This window comes from Pollicipes pollicipes, unplaced genomic scaffold, assembly GCF_011947565.3.
Source record: "Pollicipes pollicipes isolate AB1234 unplaced genomic scaffold, Ppol_2.1 Scaffold_1600;HRSCAF=1878_pilon_pilon_pilon, whole genome shotgun sequence".
Taxonomy (NCBI): Eukaryota; Metazoa; Arthropoda; class Thecostraca; order Pollicipedomorpha; family Pollicipedidae; genus Pollicipes; species Pollicipes pollicipes.
Window position 1 is genome coordinate 21,753,733 of NW_023595962.1, and position 12,575 is coordinate 21,766,307.

General features: G+C 51.4%; 1 protein-coding gene across 1 annotated transcript in view; it reads right to left on the reverse strand.

Moving 5' to 3' along the window:
- Positions 1-9,696, reverse strand: part of LOC119114425 (protein bric-a-brac 2) — a 29,170-nt gene extending 19,474 nt beyond the window's left edge. The window contains exons 1-5 of the mRNA XM_037238592.1: positions 9,625-9,696; positions 5,469-5,654; positions 3,170-3,346; positions 1,357-1,546; positions 802-855 (exon numbers count right to left, since the gene is read on the reverse strand). Coding sequence (XP_037094487.1) covers positions 802-855; positions 1,357-1,546; positions 3,170-3,346; positions 5,469-5,654; positions 9,625-9,696 — 679 coding nt within the window. The remainder of the gene's footprint in view (positions 1-801; positions 856-1,356; positions 1,547-3,169; positions 3,347-5,468; positions 5,655-9,624) is intronic.
- Positions 9,697-12,575: the final 2,879 nt, after the last annotated feature.

Consider the following 12,575-nt stretch of genomic DNA (forward strand, 5'->3'; position numbering starts at 1 on the left):
CATTTACAACGCCAGTGATGCATCTCAATTACCCTGGCCCAAAATCTACCAGGTGTGGGGCTAATTTGGGCATTTTAAGATCCAGCAAAATGTGACCATTTCCTACGACCTTAGCAAAGGTAACGAGCATCGAATGACGTTGATATAAAATTGGTACACAGCTTAACTTATTCAAAATACATAAGCATCACTTGTCCCCGGTCATTTTCTTTCTTTCCACTCAATTTGAGTGTGGGAACGCAACAGGGCCAGCAGTGACTATGATTAATGCTGGTAGGTAGCAGTCATTGCAAAACACAAAAGTGGAAATGTTGGGACAACGTGATTTCTTGGACAGTTTTTGGACCAACAGCTGGTCCGTCCTTGGACTATAGGTTGAAATTTGGACACGAATCCCGCAAAAGCAATCTCTGATCAGAATGGGACGCGGAGCGGACCACGAAGTTTGCAAACAAGGCCAGGTCAGTGGCCTGACTTGGTTTCAGCGTCTGCATTGTCAGATTGTGTATGAAACTTTGAATCTCCCCCCGCCCAAATTTAACCGTGGTGCATTGAACGGATTCCGAAGTACATTTTGAAACTAGCGGGATTGAATCCCTGTGTCACGCGAGAGTTAGAGTTCGAGTTTGATAGACTGACTTGTGCAATGAACGGGATCAATGCACCACTTTTAATCTCATTTCACGAGACTGAAAATGACTGACTGTGCCTTCACGTTGGACTCGGCAAATGCCACGGATTGGGTTTTTCGCCCGGTCTGCTGGCATGTCTGAGCGAATAAAGGCGCACACAGAAGCCTACCTTGCGAACCGCCGTCCTCGCTGCAGCGTTGTGACGGTCCTGCCACTCCGCCCGCTGAAACAGAAGCCACCGGGTCAGCGCCCACCAGAGTGGTCAAAGGTGCATCTAGTCGTGATGTTGTGTAAACCGTGAACGCAGCATAGATGATACCAAGGCGGACAAATGCTGTCAACGTATCTGCGACACTCTCGTATGAGGACCATGTTTTCGGATTTTTGCACCAGCAAACGCTGCGATTATCGTGGCTAACTATTAACTTCTCGATGTCCATGATCTGGGATGCTTCATGATGATACAATTCACCAAAAAATACGTAAACTAGCTTCCTCTTCAAATTCCTTAAGTTCCTACTCCTGTCAACTAGCGTCCTGTTTCTTCCCACCAATAACCCCCACAGCTGCAAAAATATTGTGCGCCTATCGAACCCACCAGCTACAGCATATCCTCACACAAAGCGGTTGCAGACTTCAGCAGTGCCCCGCCGCCCCTCCCCGGCGACCGACCACCCGGCCGCGCCAGCCGACGGAGGCCGGGTGGGTCGGACGCGCCGCTCACCGCTGCCGCCGAGCCGTTCGGCGCTGAGCAGGAGGGCGTCGCTCGACTGGTCGGAGCCGGCCTCGAAGCCCTCGAAGTCGGCCACGCGGCCGAGCGCGGCCTCCAGCGCCGCGCCCTCCGCCGTCGCCGCCTCCTCCGCGTCGCCGTCGTCGTCCAGCGTCAGGTCCACCTTCTCCACCTTGATCGGCTCCTGGCCGGCGGTCGTCCGCGGTCAGCGCGACGGCGCTGTCGTCAGCGGCCGCCCCACAGGTGTTTCGCACTGGACGTGGCCATCATTGCGGCTTTACGACGCATTCAGCAGCTCAGGCTACAATGTGTCGCCTGCCCCTCACCATGCCACGGAGGGAGGCCATCGCGGGGAATGGGACCCCGTGCCTCTGATTTTCCAGGCGCGCGATTTAGCCGCAGCGCCACTGGCATCCCTCTCAGTATTGGACACTAGGGACAGGCTTTTTCCTCGGTGGAAGCGGGTCGTGCGTCAGCGTCCTCCAAAACATCAGTCGCACCTGTACCGGGACGCCGAGACACCCTCCGCTCATCCTTTACGCTCGCACTTTGTTCCCATCCTACCTCGATATTCGCCCGTATCGACATCACCACCGCTGATGCCGACAGCCACACAGAAAGCAACGCACGCTGCCACGAACACAGCCGCATGATCCCCAGCACCGATACCTGAAGGGGCACCTGAGTTGGCTCGGGCGGCGGCGGAGGCGGCGGCGGCGGCGCCGGAGACGCGGCGCGCGGCGGGTCCGTCTCGGCGCGGCGCTTGTGGCGCGGCTCGCCGGCGGCCGGCGAGTCGGCGCGGCGTCGACTCGCCGGACCGGGCGGCTCGGGCCAGCGGGCGCGTCGGCCCGGCGCCGGCCGCTCGGCCCAGTCGGCGCTGGCCGGCGGCCACTGCGGGGGCTCTGGCGGCGGCGACGGCTGCTCGGGCGCCTCCGGCTGCGGCGCGACGCCGACGTCAGGACCCGTCGGAACGCTCGGGACGCGCCCCACCGTCCCTGGTTACGCCAGTGTCACGAAATCCCAATAGCAGACAGGGCATTTACTGATGCAGCGTTGTAGGCAACTGATAACCCCTGAACCCATACAGGTGACCTGCAAGGAACGGAAAACACTGGACTCAAAGGGCTATGATAGGCATCGATGATAACGTTTTAACTCCAGCCCCGAACCCAATAGGCACTACGGGTGGCACAGGCACGTGAGCATAGCACGCATGGGGTGGAGGCGTCACATGCCCAACAACGCGATGTGGCTGGGACGTGACGTCATTAAATCCTGTGCACAGCGCGGTTCTGCAGGGACACAGATGCATGGTTTCACAGGGACACAGATGCGTGGTTCCACAGGGACACAGATACGTGGTTCCACAGGGACACAGATGCATGGTTCTACAGGGACACAGATGCATGGTTCTGCAGGGACACAGACGCATGGTTCTACAGGGACACAGATGCAAGGTTCTACAGGGACACAGATGCATGGTTCTACAGGGACACAGACGCATGGTTCCACAGGGACACAGATGCATGGTTCTACAGGGACACAGATGCATGGTTCTACAGGGAACGCCTCAGAAGTTTGCACGACTATGTTACGTCCACTGAGGGGCTGCGACTGCCAGAGCCGAGCCAGCAATAACAACGGGTATAAACCGGAGGACCCCACCGAGGACACCTAGGTTCCGTTCAAGGTTTCGAGCCAGCACTCTGTTTCAGCAGCGGCGGTGCAAGTTCTGCGGCAGCTCAGAATAGGAGCCGCGATTCAACACCAGACTCCCGTGGCGTCTGCTGCGCCGTATTTTGCCCACCTTGTCGTCGTTCCCACTGAGGCCCTGGACCTGCAGCATCTCGGCCGTCTTGATGAAGCTGGCCAGCTGGCTCTGGGCCACGTTGACGCTGCCCTTGTACATGAACTCGATGATGGCCCGCAGGTCGGCGGCCGACGTGTCCTTCAGGAAGATCACCATCTGCTGACATGGGTTGTCCTGAAAAAGAACACATGAGTGCAGGGCTTGCATGTTATGATAACACTGCCAGGCCTGGCCACTTCGGTCTGATATCTTAGGATATACAAAAAAGTTGGTCTAAAAATTGGTCCAATTCAGCATACCGTCATCCACAACGCAACAACAAATACCTCTGTACAAGACCGTGGCGTTGTTGCTGTTGAAAAACGCTCGGATAACATGGTTGCAGCATTTCAAACTCCCATAACCTATCTGAAGAAACATGAACCTCACCAACAGACCCGTTTTGACGGCGCATGATCACTTACGAACTGTTGCAAACCAACCCATATTTAAAAACAGCGTTGGCGTCATCTGTGAGCCAGTGCTAGCGGATTATCTCGCATGAGTCTAGACTGCGACACAGGACGGGCTCAAGATACCGCGGAACCTGTACGTCATCCCACATCCAGCCCACGGCCTGATCAGAGGAAACTAGCATGGCTCTGCAATATGTGAGGGGTTAACCTCGTCAAACCATCTAAGCCTCACCCTTCTCAACAGTATGAGGGCGTTTATCCGACTCTGCTTGACAATTTCACACGCGATTTCACATTTCACAATTTCACACACTTGACAATTTCACATTGCGTCCGAGGCGCAACTTCAACAGCCTAGTGGTGGCGTGCTAAGAGATCTCCCACTTTCAATCAGATGGTCTTGCGGCGCATGTCATGGCTCACGCATCAAAGTGGTCACATGACGTCGCGCGTCTGGCTAAGACAGGTCAAATAGGGTACCCAGTACGCTGAATGTCCAATTTAACTAGCCGTTGGTTGCCATGACGTCCGGAATTTTCGAAACGTAACCTAGCAACCCGATAGCAATTTTATTTTACTTATGTGCACTGCACCTTTCATTGTGTTAGGAAGTTGACCGGCGTTGTGCAATTCCACCATACGGTACGCGTGAGCGTTACATAATTATCTGAAGCATGATGAGCTATTCACGGTGACAATCCTTCTACTTGACGTGGCCTACGTAACTGGATAATTCCAGGTCAAAATAATTTACCCTGAATGACACTATGCGCGCTATGACTGCTGCCTCAGTCAGCACCCATAGGCCTTTTGCATATGCAACACCAACAGAATCTGGCCTACCTGCTACAACTTGGTGGCACTTAAATACCAATCGGAGCTCCCTTGTCGTAATGTCGGTCCCGGTTACAAAAAGCGGAGCAGCTACCTCAGATGACGTCCACAGAACAAAGCTAATACAAGTTAAACGATCGGCCCATTGCTTCCAATGTGCAATATGGGACGTGCTGTAATCACCATATGACTTGCCAGCCAAACTAAACATGCTGACAGGGAATTAGCGAAAAATACATCTAACAAGATTGGTGATTGCAAAACGCATTTTGACACTTTTGGTTAACCTGGTTGTTGTATTGCAAACTAACCACAAAACTAATTTATAAGTACATTAATAGTGCTCTATAATCCGCTTTGTCAGACAGACAGTCAAGCACTTATCCAAAGAGAGTGGTCCATATTTGTGTGGGGTTTTGACCTGAAAAAGCCATCTTGAAGACTTTTCAGTACTGTTCACATCCAGCCCTTTTAAAACCTAAGACCCTCTAGCTTCTGAGCTACACGCCCACCGAAATGGGGAAAGGTATATTGGGGAGTGTTTCAGAGTCACCTTGGCATTCATGGCGTCCAAAAAACGACATTAAAATCCTGCCATTCCATAAGTTATGCGGCGATCAAGGCCAACAAAAATATAATTGTTGGGGCGTTCAAATCTGGCGTTGGTGAGCACTTCCAGATAAAACGGCCATTCATTGGCTCTCAATCAAGGTTGTGCAAGGGGCGATAACGTAATCAAACCATGACGTATTGAGGAGCATACTTAATAAATAGAGAACTTGTGCTGCCTATAGCAGTCTTTTCAACTTAGAAGTACATCAATATCTAAAGTGAGCATATTTCATCATATATGATTCCTGCTTTGATACATTCAAATGTGAAACATTCCCCTCAATGTGATGAAAAGTATCTGCAAATCAACACCAAATTAACAACGCCGGTCAAATCGGCGTGACTGAAAACGCCCCTACACCATACATTATGAATCGGTGTTCAGCTTTGTGTACCTTGAGCAGCTCCCTGAAGTATGGGCTGCAGGCAGACAGCATCATCCGGTGCGCGCGCACCCGCTGACCCTCGCAGCAGAGCGTGATGTCCACCAGCTCGCCATCCAGCCTCAGCTGATCAAACAGTGACGTCACACTGCCCTGGAAGCCATCCCACTTCAGGCAGAACTTCTGGCCGTCCATCATCTGAAAGCGAGCAGGACAACCCCCCGCGGTTTAGTGCGATATGAGGTACGGATCGCCCAGTCAGTCCACCACGCCAAGCATACCGGAGGTTTGCACGTGGCAGGCGCCGCGTCACGGTCGACACGTGGCTCGTGTTCCTGGGGCACGGGGGGCACGATAAACTCGACGCCCGCGTTGTGAAGCGTCAACAGTTTGGGCAGCTGCCTATCCCGAAAAAGGACCCAACATTTCTGCGATCTGTCCAACTTAACTAAGGCGTTGGTCGGCGGTGAGGCAGTCTGGACGAACAAATGTGACAACGATTCGCTGCTGGGATAAGAGGAACATAACTGTACCAGCAGCTGATACACCAAAGTAGCAACAGCAGCGCAGGATGGCGTGTCGGCGTTTGCATTGCGAGGAACATGGGGGTACCAGCAGTGTCAGCAGGGTTTCACACATTTCAATCTGCTACCAGGCTGATGTAGAGCAAACTTCGCTCTCTGCAGCCTGGCAAATGATGTGGCTCAGGGTCAGCTCATGCCCATTGTCACCCATCAAGGACATCAAACACGATCGGCGAAGACCACGATCGATCAAATGAAGATCGATTGCGGATCGGCGAAAGATCCGCGCAGGTGGCCTGCGCTATGGTCCCAACAAGCACCTTACAGAGAACACAACCTGTTTACCCGCACAGGCAACTGTTTGATTATGCACTTTGGGCCAATGATGTTGCTAGTGCACAACATATGCCAGGTACGTGGGGGGGGGGGGGGTGGGGGGGGGTCGACACCTGCCTGCCAGCAAGCAGTTTGGGGGAGGGACTGCTCTTGCTGAATGAGCCATACTTTGAAATATGCTATCTGATACACAGGTAGGTATGTTGTGTGTCATTAATCAGGCATACAACAAAGGTTTTTGAAATTCATTATCCTAGCATCAGAATCATGCAAAACATTTATTCGCAAAATTCAGCCCAACGGATGACAAAAAGCGGAAAGGTTTTTGTGCTCAACAAACAGCTTTTCTATAGTCTGCAATGTCCCAGCTTTCAGCACTGTCCTGATCCATCAGAAAGTATATTAGAATTGCAATTGGACAGTATATTGCAACATTTACAAATATGTAGATACACACACATCTATGCAATGTCCCACTTAGAATTGAAAAAGACTATATATATATGGGAAAGGTCACCAGAAGACATATTGCCACTAAACCTTCCCGAAATGTTGCAGTCATCTGCTATCACACCTGCCACCAGCAATTTGCAAACATATCACTTCTTTGGGCCAAATGCAAAAATTATGGCTGCGCAAAGCACGTTAAAACTAACAAATTCCAAACAATGTCAGCATTGCCAGTACTCCACTTTGTTCTTCCCAAAGCCCTGTCACTATGTTATAGCTTGGAGTGCTCCTTACAGTAATACTGTGCAGAGATCTCACTTTGCACGTTACATGGCAAACCCCAGCTTTTCCAGATTAATGCAGCAAGTGGAGCAAATGCGTGGTAGAAAACAAACAACCATCACTCAGGCATAGATTCTGGAACCACCACCTCGTTATGTTCTTTATGTGGAAGTACCATGTGTGAACTACTTAGTGGCCTGCCAAAATGATGAACCATGCCTGCTAACAAACTTTTTTTTGGATATACATCCATTATGATAAGGAATCATTATGTGTTTGTTAAAAATGGCAGGAATTCATACCTTATGGAGACCCAGTAATGTTATAGCTCAGAGTATGTCACTCTGCATCAGCTGGCTGTGTTGACATCTTGGTAGTTGTTAACCATTCATACTATATGTTGCCATCAAAGCTCTAGACTACAGATACCAATGGCATTAACAGCCAGTATCTGGTATCTAAAGGCACAAAAATGCATTACTGTCTTTGCTTGCTGTTGTACAGGGTATTTTTCATGCAAAAGGTGAAGACTTGTGAACAGAATACTGGACATAAGCTGAACTCATTATATTCTGGGAACAAAATTGTCTTTAAAATACAGCTCCTCAACAATTAACAACAATTTGAGAACAAGATTATCACCTGACATCAGCAACACATGCCTGTGGGTTGGGCAGAATGTATGGCCTTCAGTGTGGAAAGACACATATTCGTAATGGAATGATAATACTGGTATGGTACATGAGACTGCTGAAAGGAAATGAACCTCACTGGTTGGTCTTGAAGCCCATCCTATCCATTCAATCATGACCAAATGAATGCATTGTCAGACTGGTATATTGATTTCCTTACATATTTATTATTTATCTTGACTATTCTATGCCTTGTATCATTATCATACAAAATTTAAGACAGGATGTCATCTATCTACATATCATTGATCATTATCATCTGAGGCTCACAGCATCACAAATATAAGACAACTACAGGTTCTCATGATAAATGCTATTATCTTTCATGCAATGTTTATTCACTCAATAATTATGCATTTTGGGAAAACTGGTACATCACATGAGACATACAGCAAGCATTATACACCATCGTCTTTCACAATATTGATGGTACAATAGAAATCCAGTAATAGTTTACTTTTTTAGCTGTGAGATATGAGCAGTATTGGACCAGCACTGATCATTACTATAATATATTTAGGACTACAGTCACATAGCTTGGCTTAGCACAGGCAACCATCTAAAGGCAAAATTATGGATTATGGCATAGGTACACTTGAAATCATGGCACCAGCCCAAGCAAGAATTTGCTGGATTAGGTCAGTATGGGTTAGTCTACATCACATTATTACACAGTTCAACAAAAACTTCTCAATAAAATTACTAAAATCTGAAGCCAATTTGTCAGTGTTTAAACTCCACCAAAAAGCAGATAGTTGTTTATTTCAAGATCAAAAGCAATGATGGTAGAGGCATGCAGCTAGGGAATAACATGAGAAACAAAGTCACCTTACACTTGTAGGTACAAATTGTGTCATATTTCACCTACAAATTCATGGCAAGGACAGCAAAGAAAATACCATGCAACTTTTTGTACTGCACAAAGTAGCTGCTGTATATAAAGAAAGTGAAAACTCAGCAAAATATGTTCAGATTATCAGTGTCCCATGTGCTTCTTTGAGAAGTAAAAACAAGTCAAATTTTGACAGTCTTTTAAGAACTGCGAGGCATATCCAGGAGCAAAGCAATGCGTTTCAGAATTCTGCATGTTCAATTTTATGCCTTCAGCATGCAACAGTCAACACGGTACATCATAGGTCATGGGCTTTCTTTACCGTTATTAAACAAGGTGACCGTCTCACAGAACGGTGCCGGTCTTTTCACGCTGTCCACGGCCCTCCTCACGATTCTCCCTGATACGCCTTCTGCCCGTTAGTGTTCTCCGAGCCTTATTCTTCTGTTTTTATTGTTTATATTACGGCTCGCGCACAGCGTCACCGTCCCGCAGATTGTCTTACGAAGGCAAGTGTGCGCCGGATTCGGATCAGATCAGGTTTTTTTGCATTTAAAACCCTTCGATTCGTTTTTCGAAGAAATTCAAATTTCTCAAAAGATCGAAAGGTTGAGTCACTTAAAAGTTGGCAACCCTTACACCAAACTGCTGTGGTATCCTAATGCACGATGCGAGCTCGCACTTGGCATCATAGGAGTACTTCGTTGGCTGGCGCTTGTTCGCTGCGCCGCTGCGCGAGCCATGCACTCCACCGAGATCGCGATTTTTCAGTGTTTTTGCATTGATTGGACAACCAATGACAGCTTCAGAATGGCGACGACTGTGGCTATGGGCATGGCCTGCTCGGTAGCGGACGTCGCGAGCGGTGGCTGGGCGGCGGTGCGCGCCGTCTCCCCGCCGCGGAACGTGGCCGCGCTGCCAGACACGCGGCGCCGCCCGGGAGGCGTCGGCTGCCTCAACGACTTCCGCCTCCTGTCCACCGTGCTAGTGACGGTGATGTACACTGCTGGTCGTAAGCTTCATCTGCCGGTGACGGAGCCGGCGGTGGGTACCCGCGTGCTGTGGCCCGTGGTGCCTGGGTTCATCACGCTCGCGATGTTGTCGGTCGACACGTCCCTCTCCATTAGCGGCGTACTGCACGCGTGCTGGCGGCGGCGGCCGGCGACCGACGACGGGCCGCGCGCGGTGCTGGCGGCGCACGGGTTCCGCTTCCCGCGCCTGACGCCCGCCCACGTCCCCGTCACTGCCGTGGTCGCCACGCCGCCGCGTTTGGCCGGCTCGGCACTGTTCTACGGCGGTCGTGCGGCGAACGTGATGTGCAGTGACTGCCGCCAGACGTGGTGGCAACGCCCGCTGTATGTCGACAACCTCCTACGAGCGACGCCGACGGCGCCGCTCGTAGGAGGTTGTCTCGGTCGCACCTGGTCCCTGGGGCTTGACTTCCAGCTGTTGCTGCTCGGCCCGCCGTTGCTGGTCGTTTTCCAGCACAGTCGTCGCACCGGCGCCGCCTGCCTGGCGCTGGCCGACGGCGCGTCTGTGCTCGTGCCGGCGGCCATCACTTTTGCCAGGCGCCTGCCGCCCACCTACCTGGTGCCGGGCGAGCGGCCAGCGGACGCGGCCACGCGGGACGACTTCCCCTACCTTGTGTACAACGCGCCGTGGTCGTGCGCCGCGCCCTGCCTAGCCGGCCTGGGCGCCGGCCTGCTGCTGGGCCGGCCGGGGGCCGTCGGCCGCGCCTGCCGGCCGCCTGCGCCTGCGTGGCGCTGCAGGTCGGCTTGGTCAGCCTGGATCGCCTCGACTCGCAGCCGGACGCCGCCGCCTAGAGTGCGACGGATGCGCGAGCCGGCCTACCCCGCGCCGCCTGGATGCTCCTCTGCCACGGTGTTGTCGCTGAGCCGCCTCCGCTACGCGGCGCACCTCGTCTCCATGCCCGTGCAACAGTGGTGAGTGTGGGGAGTGACGAGCCCGTGCTGCTCAACACGGCCGAAGCGCTGGTTTGGGGCGCCTAGCACCTGGACATCAACTTGGCCCTGGCCTTGCTGTTCACGCTGTTGGCCGAGATGCGGCAACGGCAACGATTGTCCGCCTGCTGGCGTGAATGTTGGTCCAGGGTTCGGCGGGTCGCGCCGCCAGGGTGCGCGCTTGGGAGAACACGGAAGGACACGAGAAGAGCACGGAACGAAGGAACACATAAGGACACGAGGAAAACACGGAACGAAAGAACACATAAAGACACCAGGAGGACACGGGACGAGACCCAGCCGGGGGTCTGCGTCGCGAACACCAAAACGAAATTCGAGAGCAGAGCAGAGCAGAGCGTCGGAGGTTGGGCCGGGAGTGTCATGAGGTCAGAACAGTGGTTGGGACAGACGAGGGAGCGTCAGGAGGTCGAGCCGGCAGTTGGGACAGACCAGGGAGTGTCATGAGGTCGGAAGAGCAGTTGGGACAGACGGGGGAACGTCAGGAGGTCGGGACAGCAGTTGGGACAGACGAGGGGGTGTCAGGAGGTCGGAACAGCAGTTGGGACAGACGAGGGGGTGTCCGGAGGTTGGACCGGCAGTTGGGACGGACAGTGTTATTCAGTCGAGCCGACGCGATGGAGCACATCCGTCGCACAAGAAAACACCTTCGAGCGTGATTGGAAAGCTTCTTTTGTTGTGAAACATAAAAAACATACAGGGGTGGAACTTAATATCTCCTGGGGGATGGTGGGGGGAGGGACATGGCCCCCAAGGTTAAACTGGATCCCCCCAACGTTGGACTGGGTTTCTGGAATATCAGACTGAGCTTCCACAATGTTGAACTTAGCCCCCATACCCTCTCATTTCTTTACAAAATGGATAATTCAAAATGTTGTAAAAAAATCGCAGCATAGATATACGTTTCAAATCATTTTCACATTGGAACATGTCCAGACGCCATGAAAAAATCGAATTACCGAACTATTGTTCAAAAGGCTGCTGTACTGTGCTGTTGAAATGAGACAAGAACGCCGCATTTTAGACAGCTGTGAATGAATGCCAAATTTAAAAGCGTCTTTGAAATCGGCCTTGTGCTGATTAGGTCTCTGATCAAGCCATGGATGCCCACAAACACAGTGCAAGCGACAAAAACGTTCCACAATTTTTGTTGGGCATGTCACTAGGGGCGAGTTCAAGATTTCATCAAAGGAGGTGTCGCGTTTCACTGCGGTACTCCCCCCCCCCCGGACCCAGGTGCCCTCTCAAAACTCCCCCTATTTCTGCCACATCTAGAGAGCAAGAATACTGATGGCCGCAGTTTCTATCAAACCGAGCGGCGGGCTGGCGGGCGCTTGGGGCGCGGGAGCAAGCGTGAAATGTTGCTTCCGAAAAGTGAGACACAAGCCCGGACTATCTCCTAAATGTACGAGTCGACGTTCTCAAGCGTTTAAAGGAACTCCTTTCAAAAATGTTAACGTTTTTGTTCGCTCGCTGGCCACTGTCTGGTGTAAGCCGCGGGCCGACATCACGTGGCCTGCGGAGACTGTAATGCCGGACGCCGGGGTTTTTCTTTCATTTTCTTTGAAGATTTGCGAGCGCGTATTGTCAAAACCATTTTGCCATCTACTCGATAACGTGGATTGACGATGCCGATACAAATTCATGACTCCATTTTGTTCTAAGATTTACATTCACTATGCTCTACGTTCACAAATCTCTGTACCTATAACCCAGAAAATTCCAGCACATCATCTGAATGTCATCAGCTCAGGAAAAATGCACTCAATCATTGTAAGATGAATACTGAGGACGGTTTATTCTATGCAATCTTTTGAGCCTGTTACCTTTAATTTATTTATTTTAAAATGAAAATATCTTCATTTCCGCTGGTTGCATCTGGCTCTCGTTTCAGTTAAAGATAATTATTAAAGCATAACGAAGAAAATCGTGCCCGTCGAAATCAAGTGAGCCATATCCGGTGTTTTGTTTCGACGGGGCACTTCGTCATCCCTGTGTCTCTTTCCCACCCGACCAAGACTGGC